The sequence below is a fragment of the Pleurodeles waltl genome, chromosome 4_1 (genome assembly GCF_031143425.1).
Source record: "Pleurodeles waltl isolate 20211129_DDA chromosome 4_1, aPleWal1.hap1.20221129, whole genome shotgun sequence".
In the NCBI taxonomy this organism is placed as follows: Eukaryota; Metazoa; Chordata; class Amphibia; order Caudata; family Salamandridae; genus Pleurodeles; species Pleurodeles waltl.
The window spans coordinates 409,430,730-409,455,938 of record NC_090442.1 but is presented as its reverse complement, the minus strand read 5'-3'; the positions used below and the strand labels follow the sequence as shown (position 1 = coordinate 409,455,938).

The window sequence follows — 25,209 nt, the reverse complement described above, 5'->3', positions numbered from 1 at the left end:
AATTGTCAAAGTTCCATATAAGAGCAGTATAAAAGATAAACCTCTACTGTAAAGTTGGTGTTTTCTGGCATGGCCACTGAGGATGGTGCCTTTGGTCGCCACTAGATCAATGAAGATATAGCAAACGCGGGTTTCATGCACAGTTCGAAGCCTATAGTCACTGATAATCATCTGGGCTTATTTCTGAAGCCAAGATGGTAGCACTGTCATTAAGCAGGAATGCCTTCTTTTTCTATGATGGCACCTAGATTTCTGACAGGAACTACCAAGTCAAGACCAGAACTGGTAGCATATCCTCCAGTGCCCTGACAATTGTATGCTTGCAGAAGTTTCTCAGCATCCCAGCTCGCAGAAGGCCTATCTTAGCATGCATCTGTTTTGTTTGTTGTTCCTTTGGGTACTTCCCTTCCTTCTGCCTTAAGTCTTCAGACTATTTCTGGTAGTACTTTCTACTTATTCTATCTTCTAGCTAGTCATCGTCATTGAGATTGTCCATCTAATCCTCCGGATTACATTGTCCAACTAGCCTACAGTGGTGAGCACATACAGTTATTGTAATCTATAAAAGTGTGCCAATTCATATAAAATACACCATTTGTTGCAAAATGGCATACCTAGATGGTGGTATTGCTTGAGATGGACTGAGGTACGGGATGATGTCTTATGAGGCCCAGTGTTGTTATTACCTACTCTTTACTTCCTCATTTCCCTAGGGTCAATTACTTTTGTGCTTGCCTAACACTCACGCATCTATATACTGTGAGACAAGGGGTTTGGCTGCTAGCATTCACCTCTCTGTGAAAAATCATGATAGATATTTTGCTTCACATTATATGACATTTTAAAATCTGTACACGTATCACCACAAATATACTTAGAAAGGGACAAAATGCAACTCAACAGGAAGCTGATATTTGTAAATTGTTTAGCAAGCTTTACACAGGCAACAGTTCAGGTTCTGAACCTAGCCTGGACAGGACTAATATTCTCAATTGCCCTGGCCCCAAGTCACCAGGCCTGCACAGCATACAAGTGAGATTTGCCCAACGATGGATGTAAAAAGGACATAAATCAGATGGCATGGGTTGCTTCTGGCTTAGAGTTTTTCTCTGCCTACTTTTCTTCCCAGTCATTTCTCTGGCAACACACAGAACTGTGACTAGGAGCACAAAGAATATTTTGGTCTAGGAGACAAAAACACACTGTTAGTCAAGGAGGTCTACTCAAGACTTTAATGTCCGTCACCAGAATGTTTGCTATCTTCAACCAGGTGATCCAAAATGCCAACTCTATACTAGCATGCCTGGAAGATGTGGATAATAAACAGCTTACAGAAAACACAATTGCTCTTAGGCAGCCGTAGAAGATACCAGAATAAGATAATAGAAATGGTCATATTTTGTCTTGCAGCCCACCATCCAATAACTTACACCATTTGATTAATGAAACTGCAAAAATGCTGAACTTTTGGGTATGTAATATCTATTCACATGCCCACCCAATTTTAACTATTAAGCATAAATGTGGAACTGGCCCTAGACAGTAGCTAGGCCTGGGGATTCAGAGGACTACTGCATTCATTTCTGTGATCTATGTTTCACCTCATGGTCACAGGTTCGCATCCTGGCAGGTCCACTCAGCCTTACACCCTTCAACCTATCCTAAAGGTTGAAAAAATGAGTAACACCGAGTTGGGTAACTATAACCATGTTATTTCAGCACAGCAGCACAATGCTCTGCTTTGTGAACGTGAACTTTTCAAATACAAGCTAGGTTATGTTCTTTCCAGAAATATGTAACAGAAGGAGCATAGACTCCGCTTTCTAGGATTAGAATGAAAACTTGATGCAAATGTTTTCAAATGAAAGGATAGCTTTGTTGCAACATATTGCTGAAGAGTTCCAACAATCGACATTTCAACAGATACTGCATGTGTTTGCATGCCATTAATTTAGTTTAAAATTAAAAAAGTTCTTCAAAGGTAAAAGGCGTACTTCACAGTGCGATAATGGTTATCATCTGGAAACATAACTTGCAAAAAATGACCTGTTCAACCTAAGAGGTCATATAAAAAAAAAAATGTAAAAGAACCACAAATGTATTTAAGTGTTTTACCTTTCTCGATTAGATCTCCCCCTTCAACTTTGCCAGTTATCCTTTCCTGTAGCCTCTTCACCTCTGCTTCTTTCTGCTCAAGTTGGTCTTTTAGTGAAGCAAGTTCATCCTATATGTAAATAAACTGCATTAAACACAATTTGGGGAAACTACTTTTAATTTAACAATACAAAACGAACGAGAAATCAACAAACATGCTGAGTGGTGCCATAAAAAAAAAAAAAAAAAAACTTTACATACCAATAAACAATACATTTTGTTCTACAAATGGAATGAAAGATTCGAGCATTTTTCAAGCAGGAACAGCATGCAGAGGAACAAAGGGAAAGGCCACTGCAAAGCATTCAAAAGTGCACACCTTCCATACAACATCTAATCGTCAAAATGAATGGTGGTGCAGCAAGAATAAAAGCTGCGGAGGTCAAAGCATACCTTAAAAAATGATCATCTTTAAATAAGGAAGAAATAGAATAACATAGAAGCTCCCTCATCGGATTATGAAATTATTACTTCTTGACACTAGTCTTTAGGGGATGCCAGAAAGGAAATACGTGTTAAGTATAACACAACGCTCAATGTGTTACAGACGTACTGTTCACAATCATCACAGCCAAGGGTGTGACCTATGCGGCCAAAGAACCACCACTGATACTGTAAAGTGGAACTCCCTGCCACTGTTCGATCAAAGTACGAATATAACATCGTCTTTCATCTAAGTTACTGTGAACTATTTCACTCCCCTTTGCTGGCGATGGATAAAAGCGACACAGGTTAACCTAAAAAAAAAAAAAAAAAAAAAAAAAAAAAAAACAATGTATACACACCTCGGATTCTGCACAGAGCGGCCGCTTCCACCTACAAGCACCTATGTTTAGCTGCTGGTGAAGAGCCATTTCCTTATGTCTCGTACGATCCCCACAAAAGAGGTTCAAGTTGGCACTCCTGGATATCCAGATTATAGTCAAGAAGTGTTATTGTGAAGCATTTCGGCTTGACAACAAGCCTTTGCCAAACTCATTGCTGTTAAGCCAAAATGAGTGTCCAAAACACTAAATAAAATCTCTTTTGTGGGATCACCTTATTGAATAAAAAAATAAATTTCCTACATGCTGCCCACATACGTGCTCCTGTTCTACCAAGGAGAACACCATTCGCCCCGAAATAAAAACACAATACAGCTGCTCAGCGTGTCGTAGAGCTATTTGGCAGAATCGCCCCTCTCGGTTTTCATTGTGTCAATCTCGTCTTTCCACACAGCGGGTGCATGTACTAACTTGGACAAGGGCAACACGATACATCCCTTTGCACCGTCGGCTCTGGGCATCACCAAGCACAGTGCCTCGTAAACAGCAGTTCCCAGCACGTGGTAAGCAGGGAAACTTGTCATAAATAGCCTTCGTCTGGATTAATAAATAGCCGCTAGTCGTTGTGAAAGCAAATATGGTACAATGGTCTCAGGCAACAAACAGGCTTAACAGGGCTGGTGCAAGAACTTCTGGTGCCGTAGACAAAGTAGTAATGTGCAGCCCACTTCCAGGGGGGCACATTAAATGCCACGAGTGACAGTCTGGTGCCCCCCTGCCCAGTGATTCCCTAGACAGCTGGCTATTATTGCCTCGCTAGAGAGAGAGGCCTGATGCTGAGGGGCATTGCCACTGCTGCAGGACAGAGATGCAAACTATGATCAGTACAATCCACGTTCAAAAGCAAACCCCATAAAATATAGCCCTTGGTGCGCTTTAAACAACAATCTAACAAAAAGACAGTGCAGGGAAGTCACAAAAATAATAAGTAACTCGTCAAATATCCTAAGTTATATACAAACACGGTGAAAGGTGCGAATCAATTTACTTAAAGGTATTTCGCATGTTTCCTGCTTACCGTGTCCTACTCTGATGAGAACTGCTCGAAATGTTCGAGACTAATGACAACATAACCTAGTTCTGAAAACATTTTAAGTACACATATTGTCTGGTCAATTAGAGGGGAGGGCACTCTTTACAGGTAGAACTTTAGTAAGACTACGTCTACATAGAATAGTGACCTCTCACAAATTAAAAACAAAAACATATTGTAGAACAAAAATTGGTACTTTTGTTTTAAAGGACGTTTCTTGAGTTAAGAAAATATTTTCTGGCACACATTTCTTCGAGAGATCAACTGTAACTGAACATATCTTCATGCTTATGTCATGCCAAGATCAATACTGGGATTAAAAGCTTAAAACAGGCATTGATTTCTGAAAACAAAATTCCATAATCACAAACCCAAGCACACTTCGCACTCGGAATTTAAAACGTAAGTACATGGATTTATGAGCAAGACTTAAGCATACTGAGATGGTTTCTGGATCAGGCTGGACATGTACACCAACAGAAGAAACCGCTGGCTGGCACCAGGCAATGTCACAGTAACCAAAAGACACACGTTAGCCAGGACTCTACTACACCTTCAAGGATTGCGATTTTAGTTCCATCCGCTGCTTCTCATACTGCATCTGACCCAGTTTGATTTTCATGCTAGAAAGTTTGGCCATTAGAGGCTGGTAACAAAGAAGGAAGAGTGAAAGAAAACTAAAGAGAAAAGAAGTAAGACTAGAAACATAAGAAATGCAAACAAGTAAATAGTTATAAGGAAGACAGGCTTTCAGTGGGTGGACAGGTATATGCTTCAGTCAGAGTTCAAGGGCAAATACAAGTCATCCCTTCTAATTATGTTACAATATTTTTAGTTCTGATATTTTTATGGCATTGTGCAGAATTTGAATTTGATCCAGACAGGGATATACCCCATTCTTTTGAATTATTACATAATGGCATCAATATTCTAAAGTGCTTCTTGCATGTATTTTGTGTTATTGTAAAGTCTGCACACCTACTATATAAAGTGTACTGATACTTCTAGAATGTAGGTTAGGTTTAAAATAAATACCCACAATAAAATGAAATAACCATATCTCTTGTTATATCCTTGTAGGTCGTCAGACAAATATGCAGAGGTGGAATAAGGTTTTAGGAAAAAGGGTGAGGAGAGAGAGATTCCATCATTTACCCCAAAGTCAGAAAAACAGAGTTGAGTAAGCAGTGGCTGATGTTTGTGAAATGTAATGCTTTGGCTCAGAAGTAGGAGGCAAGATGTCAGCGAAGGAAGAAACAAGCCACACGTACCAAGGTGTTTAAAGATGACTGTAGTCAAATAGTCAGAATCAAATGATTAATATCCCATTGTGCTCCCAGTCTGCCTAAGGAGCATATGTGCCTTATCGAATTAACATGTTTACGTTCAGTTATTAAACACGGATGTGTTAAGAGTATTTTTGGAAGTTGCTTTGGTGGACAATTTATTCAGCAATCAATGCGAATACATTGTATCGTCAAGTTAAGGGCCCCAAAGAATAAAATGGTACAAGAGTGAATCTCCTGTCTAGTGCCAACAACTCACACGGGTAGATCTTTCTATCCAGCAATTAGAAGAGCATATTTTTAACTCCCTGTAACATTTAACACATCCTTGAGGAATATTAAGCATGATGTGACCTCGGCCAGTCAGGTAGAATTATTACAATGAGGATGAATGAAAGAATCAACATGGTCATGACACGTCTATTTGGAGGTGAGGAGGTCAGTTTAGAGTTAAGGAGTTGTCAGGACTGCGCCTTAGACATTGCTGTACGTAGGGAACAACAAACTGGGGCAAGGCACACAAATCACGTCTAAACAAACATTATGGCTTTTATGCACAAACATTTATGTTAAGGAGTCGAAACTGCAACATTTAACGATTCCCAATTTGTGATTCCTTAACAGGAATGTACAAAGATATATTCGGTAAAAGCACACCGAATTTTATTGAATGCAATTTTATTTTGCAAAATGGGGCTAGGGCTATCTAAGGCTGCCAATGACCAACTAGTTATTTGTAATCTTTTCCATCTTGCAAGAATACTATGAGCTGCATTTTCAGGCTTCCGATCTGTGTGCTCCATGTAGGAGGCTGGACTGGCTTGTAGTGAGTACCAAGGGGTACTTGCACCTTGCACCAGGCCCAGTTATCCCTTATTAGTGTATAGGGTGTCTAGCAGCTTAGGCTGATAGATAATGGTAGCTTAGCAAAGCAGCTCAGGCTGAACTAGGAGACGTGTGAAGCTACTACAGTACCACTTAGTGTCATATGCACAATATCATAAGAAAACACAATACACAGTTATACTAAAAATAAAGGTACTTTATTTTTATGACAATATGCCAAAGTATCTTAGAGTGTACCCTCAGTGAGAGGATAGGAAATATACACAAGATATATATACACAATAGCAAAAATATGCAGTATAGTCTTAGAAAACAGTGCAAACAATGTATAGTTACAATAGGATGCAATGGGGAAACATAGGGATAGGGGCAACACAAACCATATACTCCAAAAGTGGAATGTGAACCACGAATGGACCCCAAACCTATGTGACCTTGTAGAGGGTCGCTGGGACTATTAGAAAATAGTGAGAGTTAGAAAAATAACCCTCCCCAAGACCCTGAAAAGTGAGTGCAAAGTGCACCAAAGTTCCCCTAAGGACAAAATAGTCGTGTTAGAGGGAGAATGCAAGGAAAACACAAATCAGCAATGCAACAACGATGGATTCCTGTCTGAAGGTACCTGTGGAACAAGGGGACCAAGTCCAAAAGTCACAAGCAGCTCGGAGATGGGCAGATGCCCAAGAAATGCCAGCGGTTGGTGCAAAGAAGCTCTTTCTAGGCTGAAGAACTGTGAATACTGCAGGAACGACAAGGGCTAGAGACTTCCCCTTTGGAGGATGGATCCCCCACGCCTTGGAGAGTCGTGCAAAAGTGTTTTCCCGCCGGATGGACGCCAACAAGCCTTGCTACACGCAAATCGTGCGTTTGGCGTTTTTGGACGCTGCTGGGGCCCAGGAGGGACCAGAAGGTCGCAAATTGGACCTGCAGAGAGAGGGGACGTCGAGCAAGACAAAGAGCCCTCACTGAAGCAGGTAGCACCCGGAGAAGTGCCAGAAACAGGCACTACGAGGATGCGTGAAACGGTGCTCGCCGAAGTTGCACAAAGGAGTCCCACGTCGCCGGAGACCAACTTAGAAAGTCGTGCAATGCAGGTTAGAGTGCCGTGGACCCAGGCTTGGCTGTGCACACAGGATTTCCGCCGGAAGTGCACAGGGGCCGGAGAAGCTTGCAAAGTCGCGGTTCCCAGCAATGCAGCCCAGCGAGGTGAGGCAAGGACTTACCTCCACCAAACTTGGGCTGAAGAGTCACTGGACTGTGGGGGTCACTTGGACGGTGTCGCTGGATTCGAGGGACCTCGCTCGTCGTGCTGAGAGGAGACCCAAGGGACCGGAGATGCAGCTTTTTGGTGCCTGCGGTTGCAGGGGGAAGATTCCGTCGACCCACGGGAGATTTCTTCGGAGCTTCTGGTGCAGAGAGGAGGCAGACTACCCCCACAGCATGCACAAGCAGGAAAACAGTCGAGAAGGCGGCAGGATCAGCGTTACAGAGTTGCAGTAGTCGTCTTTGCTACTATGTTGCAGGTTTGCAGGCTTCCAGCGCGGTCAGCGGTCGATTCCTTATCAGAAGGTGAAGAGGGAGATGCAGAGGAACTCGGCTGAGCTCATGCATTCGTTATCTAAAGTTTCCCCAGAGACAGAGACCCTAAATAGCCAGAAAAGAGGGTTTGGCTACCTAGGAGAGAGGAAAGGCTACTAACACCTGAAGGAGCCTATCACAAGGAGTCTCTGACGTCACCTGGTGGCACTGGCCACTCAGAGCAGTCCAGTGTGCCAGCAGCACCTCTGTTTCCAAGATGGCAGAGGTCTGGAGCACACTGGAGGAGCTCTGGACACCTCCCAGGGGAGGTGCAGGTCAGGGGAGTGGTCACTCCCCTTTCCTTTGTCCAGTTTCGCGCCAGAGCAGGGGCTAAGGGGTCCCTGAACCGGTGTAGACTGGCTTATGCAGAATTGGGCACCTCTGTGCCCAACAAAGCATTTCCAGAGGCTGGGGGAGGCTACTCCTCCCCTGCCTTCACACCATTTTCCAAAGGGAGAGGGTGTCACACCCTCTCTCAGAGGAAGTTCTTTGTTCTGCCATCCTGGGCCAGGCCTGGCTGGACCCCAGGAGGGCAGCTGCCTGTCTGAGGGGTTGGCAGCAGCAGCAGCTGCAGAGAAACCCCAGGAAGGGCAGTCTGGCAGTACCAGGGTCTGTGCTACAGACCACTGGGATCATGGAGTTGTCCCAACAATGCCAGGATGGCATAGAGGGGGCAATTCCATGATCATAGACATGTTACATGGCCATATTCGGAGTTACCATGGTGAAGCTACATATAGGTAGTGACCTATATGTAGTGCACGCGTGTAATGGTGTCCCCGCACTCACAAAGTTCAGTGAATTGGCTCTGAACAATGTGGGGGCACCTTGGCTAGTGCCAGGGTGCCCTCACACTAAGTAACTTTGCACCTAACCTTTACCAGGTAAAGGTTAGACATATAGGTGACTTATAAGTTACTTAAGTGCAGTGTAAAATGGCTGTGAAATAACGTGGACGTTATTTCACTCAGGCTGCAGTGGCAGGCCTGTGTAAGAATTGTCAGAGCTCCCTATGGGTGGCAAAAGAAATGCTGCAGCCCATAGGGATCTCCTGGAACCCCAATACCCTGGGTACCTCAGTACCATATACTAGGGGATTATAAGGGTGTTCCAGTAAGCCAATGTAAATTGGTAAAAATGGTCACTAGCCTGTCAGTGACAATTTGGAAAGAAATGAGAGAGCATAACCACTGAGGTTCTGATTAGCAGAGCCTCAGTGAGACAGTTAGTCACTACACAGGTAACACATACAGGCACACTTATGAGCACTGGGGCCCTGGGTTACCAGGGTCCCAGTGACACATACAACTAAAACAACATATATACAGTGAAAAATGGGGGTAACATGCCAGGTAAGATGGTACTTTCCTACACAACCCCCCCCCAAACGAAGGACAATAAGACTAGCCATTACCTGATGAGTCTTCATTGTCTAAGTGGAAATATCTGGAGAGTCCATCTGCATTGGAGTGGCTACTCCCAGGTCTATGTTCCACTGTATAGTCCATTCCCTGTAGGGATATGGACCACCTCAACAATTTAGGATTTTCACCTTTCATTTGTTTTAGCCAAAGTAGAGGTTTGTGGTCTGTCTGAACAATGAAGTGAGTGCCAAACAGGTATGGCCTCAACTTCTTCAGAGCCCAGACCACAGCAAAGGCCTCCCTCTCAATGGCAGACCAACGCTTTTCTCTAGGGGTCAACCTTCTACTAATAAAAGCAACAGGTTGATCCTGGCCCTCAGAATTAAGTTGTGATAGGACTGCCCCTACTCCTAATTCAGATGCATCAGTTTGGACATAGAATTTTTTAGAGTAACAAGGGCTTTTCAGGACAGGTGCAGAGCACATGGCCTGCTTCAGCTCCTCAAAAGCTTTCTGACAGTTTGCTGTCCATAATACCTTTTTAGGCATTTTCTTGGATGTGAGGTCATTAAGAGGGGCTGCAATGGAGCCATAGTTCTTAATGAACCTCCTGTAATACCCAGTGAGGCCTAGGAAGGCTCTCACCTGAGTCTGAGTGGTAGGGGGAATCCAATCAATAATAGTTTGGATTTTCCCCTGAAGTGGTGCAATCTGTTCCCCACCAACAAGGTGTCCCAGATAAACCACTTTACCCTGCCCTATCTGGCACTTTGAAGCCTTGATAGTGAGGCCTGCCTTTTGCAGGGCCTCCAAAACTTTCCAAAGGTGGACCAGGTGATCATCCCAGCTGGAGCTAAAGACAGCTATATCATCCAAATATGCTGCACTGAAAGCTTCCAGCCCTTGCAGGACTGTGTTCACCAACCTCTGAAAAGTGGCAGGTGCATTTTTCAAACCAAAAGGCATTACAGTAAACTGGTAATGTCCTCCAATGGTAGAAAATGCAGTCTTAGGTTTAGCATCTTCTGACATTTTGATCTGCCAATACCCTGCAGTCAAATCAAAAGTGCTTAGATACTTGGCAGATGCCAGTGTATCTATTAGCTCATCTGCCCTGGGTATAGGGTGAGCATCTGTTTTGGTTACCAAGTTGAGACCTCTATAGTCTACACAAAACCTCATTTCCTTCTTTCCATCTTTAGAATTGGGTTTTGGTACCAGTACCACAGGAGAAGCCCATGGACTGTCAGAGTGCTCAACCACTCCTAGTTCCAACATCTTCTGAACTTCTTGCTTTATGCAGTCCCTGACATGGTCAGGCTGCCTATAGATCTTACTTTTGACAGGTAAACTGTCTCCAGTATCTATAGTGTGCTCACACCAAGAAGTGGTGCCTGGCACAATGGAGAAGAGTTCTGAAAATTGTCCTAGGAGATTTATGCAATTATCTTTCTGCTCAGCAGTAAGACAATCAGCCAAAACTACCCCTTCCACAAGAGCATCTTGTTCTGTGGAAGAGAAGAGATCAGGTAGAGGATCACTGTCTTCTTCCTGTCCCTCATCTGTTGCCATGAGCAGGGTGAGATCAGCCCTGTCATAGTAGGGTTTCAGGCGGTTGACATGGAGCACCCTAAGGGGACTCCTGGCAGTGCCTAAGTCAACCAAGTAGGTGACTTCACCCTTCTTTTCAACAATTGTGTGTGGACCACTCCATTTATCTTGGAGTGCTCTTGGGGCCACAGGCTCCAAGACCCACACTTTCTGCCCTGGTTGGTACTGAACCAAAACAGCCTTCTGATCATGCCATTGCTTCTGGAGCTCTTGGCTGGCCTGAAGGTTTTTACTGGCCTTTTTCATGTACTCAGCCATCCTTGATCTGAGGCCAAGTACATAGTCCACAATATCCTGCTTAGGAGCTTTTAAAGGTTGTTCCCAACCCTCCTTTACAAGTGTGAGTGGACCCCTAACAGGGTGTCCAAAAAGAAGTTCAAAGGGGCTGAAGCCCACTCCTTTCTGGGGTACCTCCCTGTAGGCAAAAAGGAGGCATGGTAGAAGGATATCCCATCTCCTGCGGAGTTTTTCAGGGAGTCCCATAATCATGCCTTTGAGAGTTTTATTAAATCTCTCCACCAGTCCATTTGTTTGTGGATGATAGGGTGTTGTGAACTTGTAAGTTACACCACACTCCTTCCACATGGCCTTTAAGTATGCAGACATGAAATTGCTTCCTCTGTCTGATACTACTTCCTTTGGGAAGCCCACCCTGGAAAATATTCCCAGGAGGGCCTTTGCCACTGCAGGAGCTGTAGTGGTCCTTAAAGGAATAGCTTCAGGATATCTTGTGGCATGGTCCACTACCACCAAGATAAACCTATTGCCTGAAGCAGTAGGAGGGTCAAGGGGGCCAACTATGTCAACCCCTACCCTTTCAAAGGGAACCCCAACCACAGGCAGTGGGATAAGGGGTGCCTTTGGAGTGCCACCTGTCTTGCCACTGGCTTGACAGGTTTCACAGGACTTACAAAAATCTTTTGTGTCCTCAGACATCCTAGGCCAATGAAACAGTGGTACCAATCTGTCCCAAGTTTTCATTTGACCCAGGTGCCCAGCTAAGGGAATGTCATGTGCCAGTGTTAGGAGGAACTTTCTGTACTCCTGAGGAATCACTAATCTCCTGGCAGCTCCAGGTTTAGGATCCCTTTGCTCAGTGTACAAGAGGTTGTCCTCCCAGTAAACTCTGTGTGAGTCACTGACATCCCCATTAGCCTGTTTGACAGCTTGCTGTCTGAGACCCTCTAATGTGGGACAGGTTTGCTGTGCCACACTCAGCTCCTCTCTGGCAGGCCCCCCTTCACCCAAAAGCTCAGCAGTGTCTGCTTCCAGCTCCTCTGGTGTAGGTTCTGCACAGGGAGGGAATTCTTCTTCCTCAGAATTAGAATCCACTGTAGAGGGAGGGATAGTAGGAAGTGGTTTGCTTCTACTAGCCCTAGCTTTAGGGAGCACTTGGTCCATTGTTCCAGGATCCAAGCTTCCCTGTCCTTTTTGCTTTTTGGCCTGAGCCCTTGTCAAAGCAAAAATATGCCCTGGGATGCCCAGCATTGCTGCATGGGCCTCCAACTCCACATCTGACCAAGCTGATGTCTCCAAATCGTTCCCTAATAGACAGTCTACAGGTAAATCTGAAGCTACCACAACTTTCTTTGGACCAGATACCCCCCCCCAGTTGAGATTTACAACAGCCATGGGGTGGCTTTGTGTTATGTTGTGAGCATCGGTTACTTGGTACTGGTGTCCAAGTATGTGTTGTTCAGGGTGCACCAGTTTCTCAATCACCATTGTGACACTGGCACCTGTGTCCCTGTAGGCCTGGACCTCAACACCATTTATTAGGGTTAGTTGCTTGTACTTCTCCAAGTTATGGGGGCAAGCAACCAAAGTGGCTAAGTCAATAGCCCCTTCAGAGATTAAAGTAGCCTCTGTGGTCTCCCTAATCAGACCAACCCCAACTAAATTACCAAAAGTGAGCCCAGCTACTCCCTTGGATTGGCTATTAGTAGGTTTGCTCCCACCACCACTGCTATTAGTAGGGACACTAGGTGTAGCAGTAGGGGTTGTAGTGGTAGGAGCTGTGGTGCCTTTCTTTGGACAACTGGGATCTGTTGTCCAATGGCCTTTTATCTTACATAAATAGCACCATGGTTTCCTTTCCTTGTTCTGATTAGAGGAAGGTTTGGGCCCACCACCCCCACCAGAGTGTTTTTGTGGGCCTGATGAAGACTCATTTTTAGATTTGTCCCCACCCTTGTCAGAAGACTTACCATCCTTCTTTTTGTTGCCATCTTTGTCACCCCCTGTATGAACTTTTCTGTTCACTCTTGTTCTGACCCATTTGTCTGCCTTCTTTCCCAATTCTTGGGGAGAGGTCAGATCAGAGTCCACCAAGTACTGGTGCAACAAATCAGACACACAATTATTAAGAATATGCTCTCTCAGGATTAAGTTATACAGGCTGTCATAATCAGTAACTTTACTGCCATGTAACCACCCCTCCAAGGCCTTCACTGCCTGGTCAATGAAATCAACCCAGTCTTGTGAAGACTCCTTTTTGGTATCTCTGAACTTGATCCTGTACTGTTCAGTGGTTAAGCCATAACCATCCAGGAGTGCATTCTTAAGAACTTGGAAATTGTTAGCATCATTTTCTTTTACAGTAAGGAGCCTATCCCTACCTTTTCCAGTAAATGATAGCCATAGGATAGCAGCCCACTGCCTTTGAGGGACATCCTGTACAGCACAGGCCCTCTCAAGTGCAGCAAACCACTTGTTAATGTCATCCCCCTCCTTGTAAGGGGGAACTATCTTATGCAGATTCCTGGAATCATGCTCTTTTGCAGGATGACTATGGGGAATACTGCTGCTGCCACCATGGGTATCTAAACCCATTTTCTGTCTTTCCCTCTCTATTTCTAAAGATTGTCTATCCAAATCCAGCTGTTGCTTCTTGAGCTTCAGTCTGGTTTGCTCCACTCTCAATCTATTGAGCTCCCTTTCCAACAATCTGTCATCAGGGTGGGTGGGAGGGACATTTCTAGATACAGAGGTATGATGGGAATGAACAGAAGGAGACCTGTCCCTTACAGAGGGCACCCTAACAGCTTGGCTACCAGTATAATGTGAGAGCACATCATCAGTATGATGTGATTCAACCTCTGTACCAACTATGCTAGACTGTCTAGTAATGGGCAGGCTGAGAAGTTTCTTTCCTGAACCTTTTCCTGGGGGAGTCCCTGGATCAGATTGAGAACCATTAGCTACTTTTTCTACAGATTGGTCACTTATGGCCTTATCCTGTACTCTAAGCATATTAATTAACAGTTCTAAAGAAGGATTCTTCCCTACACTCAAACCTCTCTCTATGCAGAGACTCCTTGCTCCTTTCCAGCTAAGGTGATCATATGCAAGTTTGGACAGTTCAACTTTTTGGCCTGTGCCAGACATTTTTTAGAGAGAGTTAAAGTGATAGACAAAGAGAAAAAAGTTTTCAGAACTTTTTGGAAAGACAGAAAAAACTTTTTAAACTTTTTAAGAACTTTTTGAAAGTTTAGAAGTACTTTTCAGCACTTAGAAAAGAGTGAAAAGAGGAAATGCAAAACTTTTTGGCTATGTGTATATACACTGACCTTGTTTTGTATATTTTTCTCTTATGAAAAGTACAATGACAAGAGTGGTAAGCAGTCTCAAGCACTTATCCCACCACTGCACAACCAATGTAGGAGGCTGGACTGGCTTGTAGTGAGTACCAAGGGGTACTTGCACCTTGCACCAGGCCCAGTTATCCCTTATTAGTGTATAGGGTGTCTAGCAGCTTAGGCTGATAGATAATGGTAGCTTAGCAAAGCAGCTCAGGCTGAACTAGGAGACGTGTGAAGCTACTACAGTACCACTTAGTGTCATATGCACAATATCATAAGAAAACACAATACACAGTTATACTAAAAATAAAGGTACTTTATTTTTATGACAATATGCCAAAGTATCTTAGAGTGTACCCTCAGTGAGAGGATAGGAAATATACACAAGATATATATACACAATAGCAAAAATATGCAGTATAGTCTTAGAAAACAGTGCAAACAATGTATAGTTACAATAGGATGCAATGGGGAAACATAGGGATAGGGGCAACACAAACCATATACTCCAAAAGTGGAATGTGAACCACGAATGGACCCCAAACCTATGTGACCTTGTAGAGGGTCGCTGGGACTATTAGAAAATAGTGAGAGTTAGAAAAATAACCCTCCCCAAGACCCTGAAAAGTGAGTGCAAAGTGCACCAAAGTTCCCCTAAGGACAAAATAGTCGTGTTAGAGGGAGAATGCAAGGAAAACACAAATCAGCAATGCAACAACGATGGATTCCTGTCTGAAGGTACCTGTGGAACAAGGGGACCAAGTCCAAAAGTCACAAGCAGCTCGGAGATGGGCAGATGCCCAAGAAATGCCAGCGGTTGGTGCAAAGAAGCTCTTTCTAGGCTGAAGAACTGTGAATACTGCAGGAACGACAAGGGCTAGAGACTTCCCCTTTGGAGGATGGATCCCCCACGCCTTGGAGAGTCGTGCAAAAGTGTTTTCCCGCCGGATGGACGCCAACAAGCCTTGCTACACGCAAATCGTGCGTTTGGCGTTTTTGGACGCTGCTGGGGCCCAGGAGGGACCAGAAGGTCGCAAATTGGACCTGCAGAGAGAGGGGACGTCGAGCAAGACAAAGAGCCCTCACTGAAGCAGGTAGCACCCGGAGAAGTGCCAGAAACAGGCACTACGAGGATGCGTGAAACGGTGCTCGCCGAAGTTGCACAAAGGAGTCCCACGTCGCCGGAGACCAACTTAGAAAGTCGTGCAATGCAGGTTAGAGTGCCGTGGACCCAGGCTTGGCTGTGCACACAGGATTTCCGCCGGAAGTGCACAGGGGCCGGAGAAGCTTGCAAAGTCGCGGTTCCCAGCAATGCAGCCCAGCGAGGTGAGGCAAGGACTTACCTCCACCAAACTTGGGCTGAAGAGTCACTGGACTGTGGGGGTCACTTGGACGGTGTCGCTGGATTCGAGGGACCTCGCTCGTCGTGCTGAGAGGAGACCCAAGGGACCGGAGATGCAGCTTTTTGGTGCCTGCGGTTGCAGGGGGAAGATTCCGTCGACCCACGGGAGATTTCTTCGGAGCTTCTGGTGCAGAGAGGAGGCAGACTACCCCCACAGCATGCACAAGCAGGAAAACAGTCGAGAAGGCGGCAGGATCAGCGTTACAGAGTTGCAGTAGTCGTCTTTGCTACTATGTTGCAGGTTTGCAGGCTTCCAGCGCGGTCAGCGGTCGATTCCTTATCAGAAGGTGAAGAGGGAGATGCAGAGGAACTCGGCTGAGCTCATGCATTCGTTATCTAAAGTTTCCCCAGAGACAGAGACCCTAAATAGCCAGAAAAGAGGGTTTGGCTACCTAGGAGAGAGGAAAGGCTACTAACACCTGAAGGAGCCTATCACAAGGAGTCTCTGACGTCACCTGGTGGCACTGGCCACTCAGAGCAGTCCAGTGTGCCAGCAGCACCTCTGTTTCCAAGATGGCAGAGGTCTGGAGCACACTGGAGGAGCTCTGGACACCTCCCAGGGGAGGTGCAGGTCAGGGGAGTGGTCACTCCCCTTTCCTTTGTCCAGTTTCGCGCCAGAGCAGGGGCTAAGGGGTCCCTGAACCGGTGTAGACTGGCTTATGCAGAATTGGGCACCTCTGTGCCCAACAAAGCATTTCCAGAGGCTGGGGGAGGCTACTCCTCCCCTGCCTTCACACCATTTTCCAAAGGGAGAGGGTGTCACACCCTCTCTCAGAGGAAGTTCTTTGTTCTGCCATCCTGGGCCAGGCCTGGCTGGACCCCAGGAGGGCAGCTGCCTGTCTGAGGGGTTGGCAGCAGCAGCAGCTGCAGAGAAACCCCAGGAAGGGCAGTCTGGCAGTACCAGGGTCTGTGCTACAGACCACTGGGATCATGGAGTTGTCCCAACAATGCCAGGATGGCATAGAGGGGGCAATTCCATGATCATAGACATGTTACATGGCCATATTCGGAGTTACCATGGTGAAGCTACATATAGGTAGTGACCTATATGTAGTGCACGCGTGTAATGGTGTCCCCGCACTCACAAAGTTCAGTGAATTGGCTCTGAACAATGTGGGGGCACCTTGGCTAGTGCCAGGGTGCCCTCACACTAAGTAACTTTGCACCTAACCTTTACCAGGTAAAGGTTAGACATATAGGTGACTTATAAGTTACTTAAGTGCAGTGTAAAATGGCTGTGAAATAACGTGGACGTTATTTCACTCAGGCTGCAGTGGCAGGCCTGTGTAAGAATTGTCAGAGCTCCCTATGGGTGGCAAAAGAAATGCTGCAGCCCATAGGGATCTCCTGGAACCCCAATACCCTGGGTACCTCAGTACCATATACTAGGGGATTATAAGGGTGTTCCAGTAAGCCAATGTAAATTGGTAAAAATGGTCACTAGCCTGTCAGTGACAATTTGGAAAGAAATGAGAGAGCATAACCACTGAGGTTCTGATTAGCAGAGCCTCAGTGAGACAGTTAGTCACTACACAGGTAACACATACAGGCACACTTATGAGCACTGGGGCCCTGGGTTACCAGGGTCCCAGTGACACATACAACTAAAACAACATATATACAGTGAAAAATGGGGGTAACATGCCAGGTAAGATGGTACTTTCCTACACTCCAATATAAGAGAGAAGCTGTAGAAAATCTTTGTGACAATGAATTGAAGAAAAAGTAGCTTATCTAATGTCTATTCTGGTGGATACTCTATACAACCGCAGATGCCTCACCTGATGACATTCCCCCAGGGACCAGACTGGATCCAGAATACTCCAAAGCAGTGCTCCTGCACATCATGGTTGCCTCTGACTGGGTCAACACCATGCCCTTACAAAAGGGAGGAATTGAGCCACATTTAAGTGCCACCTAGGTATGCTGACGTTTCTTTCATTACCTTTTCTGCACATTTAGACGCGGAGCTCATCAGCAGATTCAAGAAACCAGTGTGCAGATTCTAAGATTGGGATATTTTTAGACAGCAGAGCCCATGCCACAAAAGCAGGAGGTGGGAGAGTGCTGAGGAATCTACAGCTAGATAGTGTATCCACAGAAAGAGGGTTACCAAAAGGAAGTAACCTTCTATTCTGATGGACTCTTCTAACCGGAGATACCTCACCTTGTCAATAGATACCAAATCAGTACCACCCAGAGTTGTGGGTTTGTAGAATGGCTCAAATAAAAGAAGTCCTGCAGGAGTGAGGGGGTAAAATACCTGTCTAAACAGCCCCAACTGTCAAACTAATCGTGCTTTGTGAACATGTGCACTGATGCCCAAGTAGCTGACAAATTATCAGGACAGTTTCTCTGGTGCCAAAGCAGTGGTAGCAGCCTTGGCAGCATCCTGCCTGTTGCAATATCACATCAGTGGTGTTGTCCATGAGAAACTGAACCAGCCTTCATCTGATGGTCAGCAGAAAGGACTTCAACGAAGAGTATCGCTGGCAGCTCCAACAGATTTATGAAGACCTGAGACGCTGCTAGGGAACAGAGTACTCTGATCCTCGCCTCTCCCAAATGGCTTTCCCAAACCAGTATTGGTGCATCCATCATCGCTGCCAACTCTGGATGAGGTAGGGAGAGGGATCTGTCTCTGGTCCAACTCTGGTCTAGCAGGCACCACTGCAGATCTTCTGCAGTCTCCTTCGACACCTGGATGAAATACGACAAGTTCACCTGGTGCTGGGTCAAATGAGACTTTAGATCCCACTGCGAATTCTGTATATGCCATTGGGCACAATCAGCAAGCAGGATGAAGGAGGTAAGCAGGCCAAGAAGTCTGAGAGCTAGCCTCATGGAGACCCAGGAGAGAGGTCTCCATCAGGATCATAGCCCAAATATCGTGGGCTCACTGGTCGGGAGGATTGGCTTGGAAGTGTACCATGACCAAGATTGCTCCAATGAGGGGAAACCTCTACTAAGGAGTCAGGTGTGACTTCAACAGGTTGATTGAGAACACCAAAAATGTGAAGAGGTTTGCAGCCATCTGGGGGTGGCCACAACTAACAGTGGCAAGCTCGCTTCAATAGCCATTCATCAACAAAGGGAAAACTGGTAACCTTGAACTCTAAAGATGGACAGTGATCACTGCCATCACCTTTGTTAACACCAGAGGGACACAAGGGAGGCTGAAAGGGAGATGAAAAATAAAGTGCTTATGGCCCACAATGAACTGGCAGTATTGTCAGCGGGTCTGCAGGACGGGAATGTGAAAATAGGCGTGCGGCAGGCTCAATGCCAACACATCAAGGGCAAATAAAACCTGAGCCAGGGTGAGCATTTTTAATTTGCCCTTGCACAGAAAGGCATTGAGAGGGTCAAGATACAGGATAGTTCCTCAGCACAAGGAAGTAGTGGGAGTAACATCAAGTTCCTACGACCTAGGCTGGTATCTTTCTTTGGCCTGTACTTCCTGGCGCAAGTTGTACAAGTCGTCCTCTCAGAAGTGGTCTTAAGTAGGTGGCAGGTGAGGTGAGTTGAAAAACAATGGCAGCAGATACCCCCATTAGATAATATGCAAGATCCATTTCTCTGATGTGATTATTTATACCCCACAGACGTGGCTGATCGTGCCTCCTACTGAGTAGAAGTGCGCACTAATGGGTCTTGGAGGCTATGACGGAGAGGTAAAAGATTGAGATGAACACTGCTCCTGGGGGCCAGGTCACTGTCCGTCGGGCCCAGAGCTCTGACCTCAAAAGAGCTGAGAGATCCATTGTGCAGGCTGAGGTTCCTGACATTGCCAATACACTAGGCCCTTGGTGTATCCCCAAAAAGGATTACATTGTTGGGAGAATTGCCTGACTAAACTGAAAGCCAAAGGCGTGTGTTAAGACGCACCTCCTCTTAAAGCACTCCAAGACAGACTTCCCCTTCTCTCCAAAGAGGTGGTCGCCATTGAAAGGCATGCCCATCAAAGATTCCTAGAGATCGTCCAAGAAGCCTGTGCATCTCATCCAGGCATGAAGCCGAAGCACCATGACCCTACCTAGACAATCTGTGATGTCCAGGCCTGAGTGGATGAAAAACGTGGCCAAATCCTGACCATCCTAAGTAGTTTGGGCTACAGATGCCTGTAAGTCTACCGGAACCACACACAAGATCTCACCCACCATGTCCCACAGTGCGTGTGTAAAGCAGCCTAATAAATCGCTTGTGTTGACCAACTACCAGGCAAAGTTGGCAGAGGAGAACATATGCTTTCCAAATGTGTCCACTGAGGAGTAGTAGGAAAGGTGTTAGGGTTGACTACTTGTGGATGCCTGGACCACCACACTTCCAAGTACTGGGTGCTGAGTGAGTAAGTCCGGGTCACCTGAAGCAGGTCAGTGGCGACAGGCAACCTATTGGTTAACTGGAAGGATGCCAGCCCTGATTGCCTCCCTGCATAAGCAGTACAAAAGAAAATTGTTAAACGACACCAGAAACTAGTCGCCTCTCAAAGGGATGTTTTAATTCGGGCTTCCAAATTTGGCAACAGTAATTATTTTTGGACCACTGTATCTCAACTTAAGCACAATCAGAGGCCTCCCGAGCTCCAGCTATATTTACTTTAGGTCACCAATTAGCATCATGCTTCCGGACCATCCCACTAGAGGTTAAGGAAGCCATTACTGACCGTTGTGGTGGTAAGGCAAAAGGCCCAAATGGGGTCCCTATTGATCTGATTAGATATAACGTGACCTTTTGGGCTCCCCTCTTTATGAATGTTTGTAATAGCCTAGCCCATGTTCCCTTACCTAACTCATGGAGCTTTTTGACAATTGTACTCATTTTTAAAAAAGGAGATTGGGCATCACCAAGGTGCTACCACCCAATATCTCTAATTGACTGTACTGTTAAACTATTGGGGAGAATTATTTACAACAGATTAAAAGAATGGGTGGCCGTTAAATCAGTTTTGCACTATTGCCAACACAGATTTAGGCAAAAGGTGGGAACCACTGAACAATGCCTTAACGTTAATTTGATTTTAGGGAAATACAAAGTGGCAAAAAAGTACCTTTGTACTTAGCTTTTATGGATCTATCCTCTGCATTTGATTATGTGAATCGAGCTAAACTCGAGTATGAGCATGCTCATTGCATGAGATTTAGACCCAGTCCTGCTCCACTTTATGGACCGCTTGCATGAGGGCATGGAGAGGGTGAGTATCAGCACACAAGGGGAGGTGTCGGGTGATATAGATGTTAAACTGGGAGTGAGATAGGGATGTGTCTTGGCCCCTCTACTATTTATATTACATATTAAAGATTTATACCCGGCACTAGTACAAGTCACTTCAGATGTCCCCATTTTTAATGTTAAACTACTCCCCTTATTATATGCGGTTAATGCTGTGATCATGACACACACACCCAGGGAACTGCGCCTCCTCATTCATGCAGTTGCAGGTTTTATGCTGTCATTAGATCTACATACGAACTTCTACAAATCCCATATTATGCCTTGCTGCCCAAAGTGTAGATCTCTATCAACTATGGTGATTGGAAAAAATTACTTAAGCAGTATTAACACCTTCCCATACTTGGGCATATATATATTTTCTGCCCAGGGTTCCTGGTCTTACAATCAAGCCCATCACACCATTAAAATTACCATGGCCAGTGGGTCCCTGCAGTTTTCCACAACCTATGGGGGGAGGCTGCCTTATTCCACTGCTGGAAATTTACAGATCAGAGTGCATTCCAATTAGCTATATTCGGTGCTGCATGGTAGGGGTTTCTCACCATGATGCCATTCAGAGGGAAGAGAATAGATATCTTCACAAATTTTTATCAGTTCCCTTGTCAGCCTTGAATTTTATTTGTCATAAGGAACTCGGGCTTCCTTTAATCGAAGATCTGATCAAGGTTCGGCCCATTTTATTATGGCTCTCCGTATGGAAAAACAACGAGGCTCTTCTGTCTAGAGAGATAATAAATGGTTGTCTTTCTTTAGATAAAGGTCTACAGATTCCATGTATTGCTTATGTGATGGCTGTATTCAGTAAAAGTGGGATGAACAGTTCTTTACGGACCATGTAACATGCTAACATTAATAGGAACTGTGTTGCCAATGCTTTCTATAAACTCATGGGAACTCAGCGGGATGAATCAATGGTGGATCAGGTAACGGTTGTTAAGTATTTTGACCTCCATAAATCCGACTGTACCACCAAAATATGTGGAGCTTTCAAAGTCGTTGGAAGCACTCTTTATTGTTTAGGTTCAAGTCTGACACAGTGAAGTACTTGCTCTGTTTTCCCTTGGGTTATGTGCATAATCTAGAAGCTGTCATTTGCGACAACATATCTGGCCAATCCATGATTCCTTTTATATTTTTTTGTAAATTTTATGTACGATACAGGAATTTGTGTCTATTACCCATTTAAAAAAGTATTGGTATAATATTGATCAACACAGACCTGCTTTTAGGTTTTTACACCTTTTATTTGAAAAGGAGGTTATTTTGCATATGGGGTCCTTTTAAAAACTTTCTGTGAGGGCACGCAAGTCTATGCTGCTATAAATGTTATGCTGCTACCAGTTTTCAACGCTCATTACAGTTAGTTGATCTGCACTATTTTATTGTGCACTGTATGTATCCAATCATAGTATTATTATATATATAAATTGCTTGCTGGATTTATCTGTAGTAGGTTTTTGCTTTTATGGATGCTTGCTTGTATCTGAATAAAGATTTTATTGAATTGAATTAACTAAGGATTGAGCATGATTTAGTGCCCAGCAGCGTGTCAGTGAGTTTCATTGAAGGGCAACAGAGGTTAGGTCAGTGCCTGGCCATGAAAACGTTACATTTTTACCTTCAAAGTGGGGAAGTGAATGTCAAGGGCCATAGCAGACCTCCTTATTACTGTAGCAAATAAAGTGCTTCTTTCCGTTGATGGCGTGGGGGGGCTAGGGGTGAGGGATGGGACCTTATGAGAGGGCAGCCCAATACTGGGTGAGTTATCCAGCCTATTTGCATTCTGCAGCTCCATATACCATCTATCATAATTATAGGATGAGGCACAGCCTTTCCCATCCCACCACTGTTGTCACCATACGTCTGGCTGTGGGCACAGTCTGAGCCAAAAAGGTGGTGCAATGTCTGTACACAGCTGTGTGGCAGGGGAAATTGCATCTGAGTCAGACAGTGATGTGGTGCTGCATCAGCACTAGAGGGTCTGGCGCAGATGCTGGTGTTAGTCCTGATGCAGACTCGAAACCAGAAATAGGTTAAAGGGGCCCAAGCGGTGGATAAAGTGAACCTACTGGAAGCAGCCTGACTGGTAGTCCCTGTGGCTCATTTGGGCCCAAAGGCACACTAAAGAGAGCCAGCAGCATGTCCTCACAAAAAGGCCTCTACCTGCTGCAATGTTGCCAATGAACCCAGAAACTCTGGTGTATCGGGACAAGAGATTGAATCGGCTCCTCTGTGGAGCAAGAGCAAACCTTAAGGAACCTGGTGGCCCAGTGACGCTCTTGGCCTTATCTGGAGATCTAGAGTGGCAAGCCTTTTTTGTGTTTCTTCAACTTACCCAAAGACTTTGCCCGCAAGAAGATATGCCTCGGGAACGACTCCAAAAGTGAGCGCTCACCTTCAACTTGAATTCTGATCTGGAAAGGTGTGAAGCCTCCTGTTTCGCTACATGGAGCTTTGCCTCACTCTCAAAGACGGTCTTAGGGTTCACCTGGGAGCGGTTGTTGCAGACCTCAGAGTTGAGAAAAACCTAAACATCAGAGGCACACTGAGGAGATTTGTCACAGACATCTATTTATGACAGCTCTATAATAACCCCTTTCTAAAGACTCTTCCCTCCTCCATCTCTCCTTTACTCATCCAAAGCCTCATTCTATTACTATAAACTCCCAATTAACACTTCTGAATTCTTCCCTCCTCTATCCCACCATTATTCTATTCCAACCTACTAACAAACTTGCATGTCCTCTGCTCAGATCATACTAATATTAATACTAATACTAATACTGTACTCATATTTTCCTATACTAATCCACCACTAATCCTTTTGGGTTCCAGAGTAGCGTGCTACTCACCCAAAAGCACTTTGATGCCTCATAAAGGGTAGTAAGTGCTATATAAATACTATTACAAGTACAATATTGTTTTATCTGTCGTTTTAAGAGGTGACATCCCTTACATACTAGAAAATGTTGAAGAAAGAAGGAGCAGCGCTCCAGATAAGCGCCTTAAGTAACAGAAAGAAAGGAACAGATGTCAATGTGCAGAGATGCCACTAATATGTGGCTCCACTTGTTACTTCCGGAGCAGAACGACATTGATACGGAGTCAGCTACACCATCTACGGCATACAAGAGCACTGCTTTTGAGTTTTCCGAATCAAGGCTGGCACATGTGGGGAATTCACAAGGTGAGGAATCATGGTTCTGAGTATCTATCAAAAAAAGGGTTTCCAATAATACGGACAGAGTCCAACAAAGTTAAGTCAGCTCTTCAAAATGAGAAGAGGAGTTAAACCAAGATTATCTACAGGCTCCAAAATCTTCCTTTTTTAAACATTTTCTTTTTTATTGCTTTTAAACATGAACAAATTGTGCTGGGCGTAACAGCTGCCATCGTATATGGCAAAACTTACTCTTTGCATGTATTATTATAGCAAGACAGATAAGAACATTTCTAACATAGGAGACTGAAGCGTACATAACAATCTTATGATAGTTAGCCCCTCAGGCACTGAAATGGAACTGGTCTAACTCTTCCCCCCCCCATTCCATGCCTCCCACCAGTATCAGGGTCACATTATTAATCATCTTCCCTCTACGATGCCGGACGCCTATCTCTTGTACTTCAGTTATGCTTACAACTAAGGTCGCCCCACATTTCAGTGAATCGTTCTCTCAGTGACCTCATTTATACATGTAATGACGCCATCCGAATATCCATGCAGTACAGGGGCAGCTCCACACCATGTGGAGCATTTCTGTACCCAGCTCCCCACACCCGGGGCATACCACATCCTGTGTAACGAACAATTTTCCCCAGGGTAAAGTATGCTCAATGTAAAAAAATAAAAAAAAGTTGATGAGCTTAAACCTAACATTGTAGGAGACAGTGTATGTACTAGCTAGTATTGAGTGCCATTGCAGGTTGGGCAGCGGAGTGCTGGGTCTTTTTCCCATTTGAGCCTCAGCTCCTCCAGGGGTGTGTTAATGTTCCCCCACAGTGCTTGATGTAAAAGCGTAACTGCCTGAGTTTTGCCTGATGCTGTGCAAGGGTTCTGGCTGCCGTGACGTGCCTGGGGCTTGGTCAGTCCTCTCTCCCAGTGGTCCTGCACCGTCCGCACCATTGTGCAGTGCAGGAGGAATTGGCCCTGGGATATTTCAAATATTTCTGAGAATTTCTTCAATTACATTAACTCACCATCCCTATAGAGGTCTACCAACTGTGTTATGCCACATGCTGACCATTCTGAAACTCCCCTTTGGGTCCCAGTTGTGTACAGCACTTCCAAGTCTGCA

The 25,209-nt window shown here is 45.1% G+C and overlaps 1 protein-coding gene across 9 annotated transcripts in view; it reads right to left on the bottom strand.

Annotated features, from left to right (window-relative positions):
* Positions 1-25,209, bottom strand: part of PPFIBP1 (PPFIA binding protein 1) — a 736,231-nt gene that overhangs the window by 468,652 nt on the left and 242,370 nt on the right. For all 9 annotated transcript variants that reach the window (XM_069228637.1, XM_069228638.1, XM_069228632.1 and 6 more), the window contains exon 8: positions 2,116-2,224. In XM_069228637.1, the coding sequence (XP_069084738.1) occupies positions 2,116-2,224 (109 nt within the window). The remainder of the gene's footprint in view (positions 1-2,115; positions 2,225-25,209) is intronic.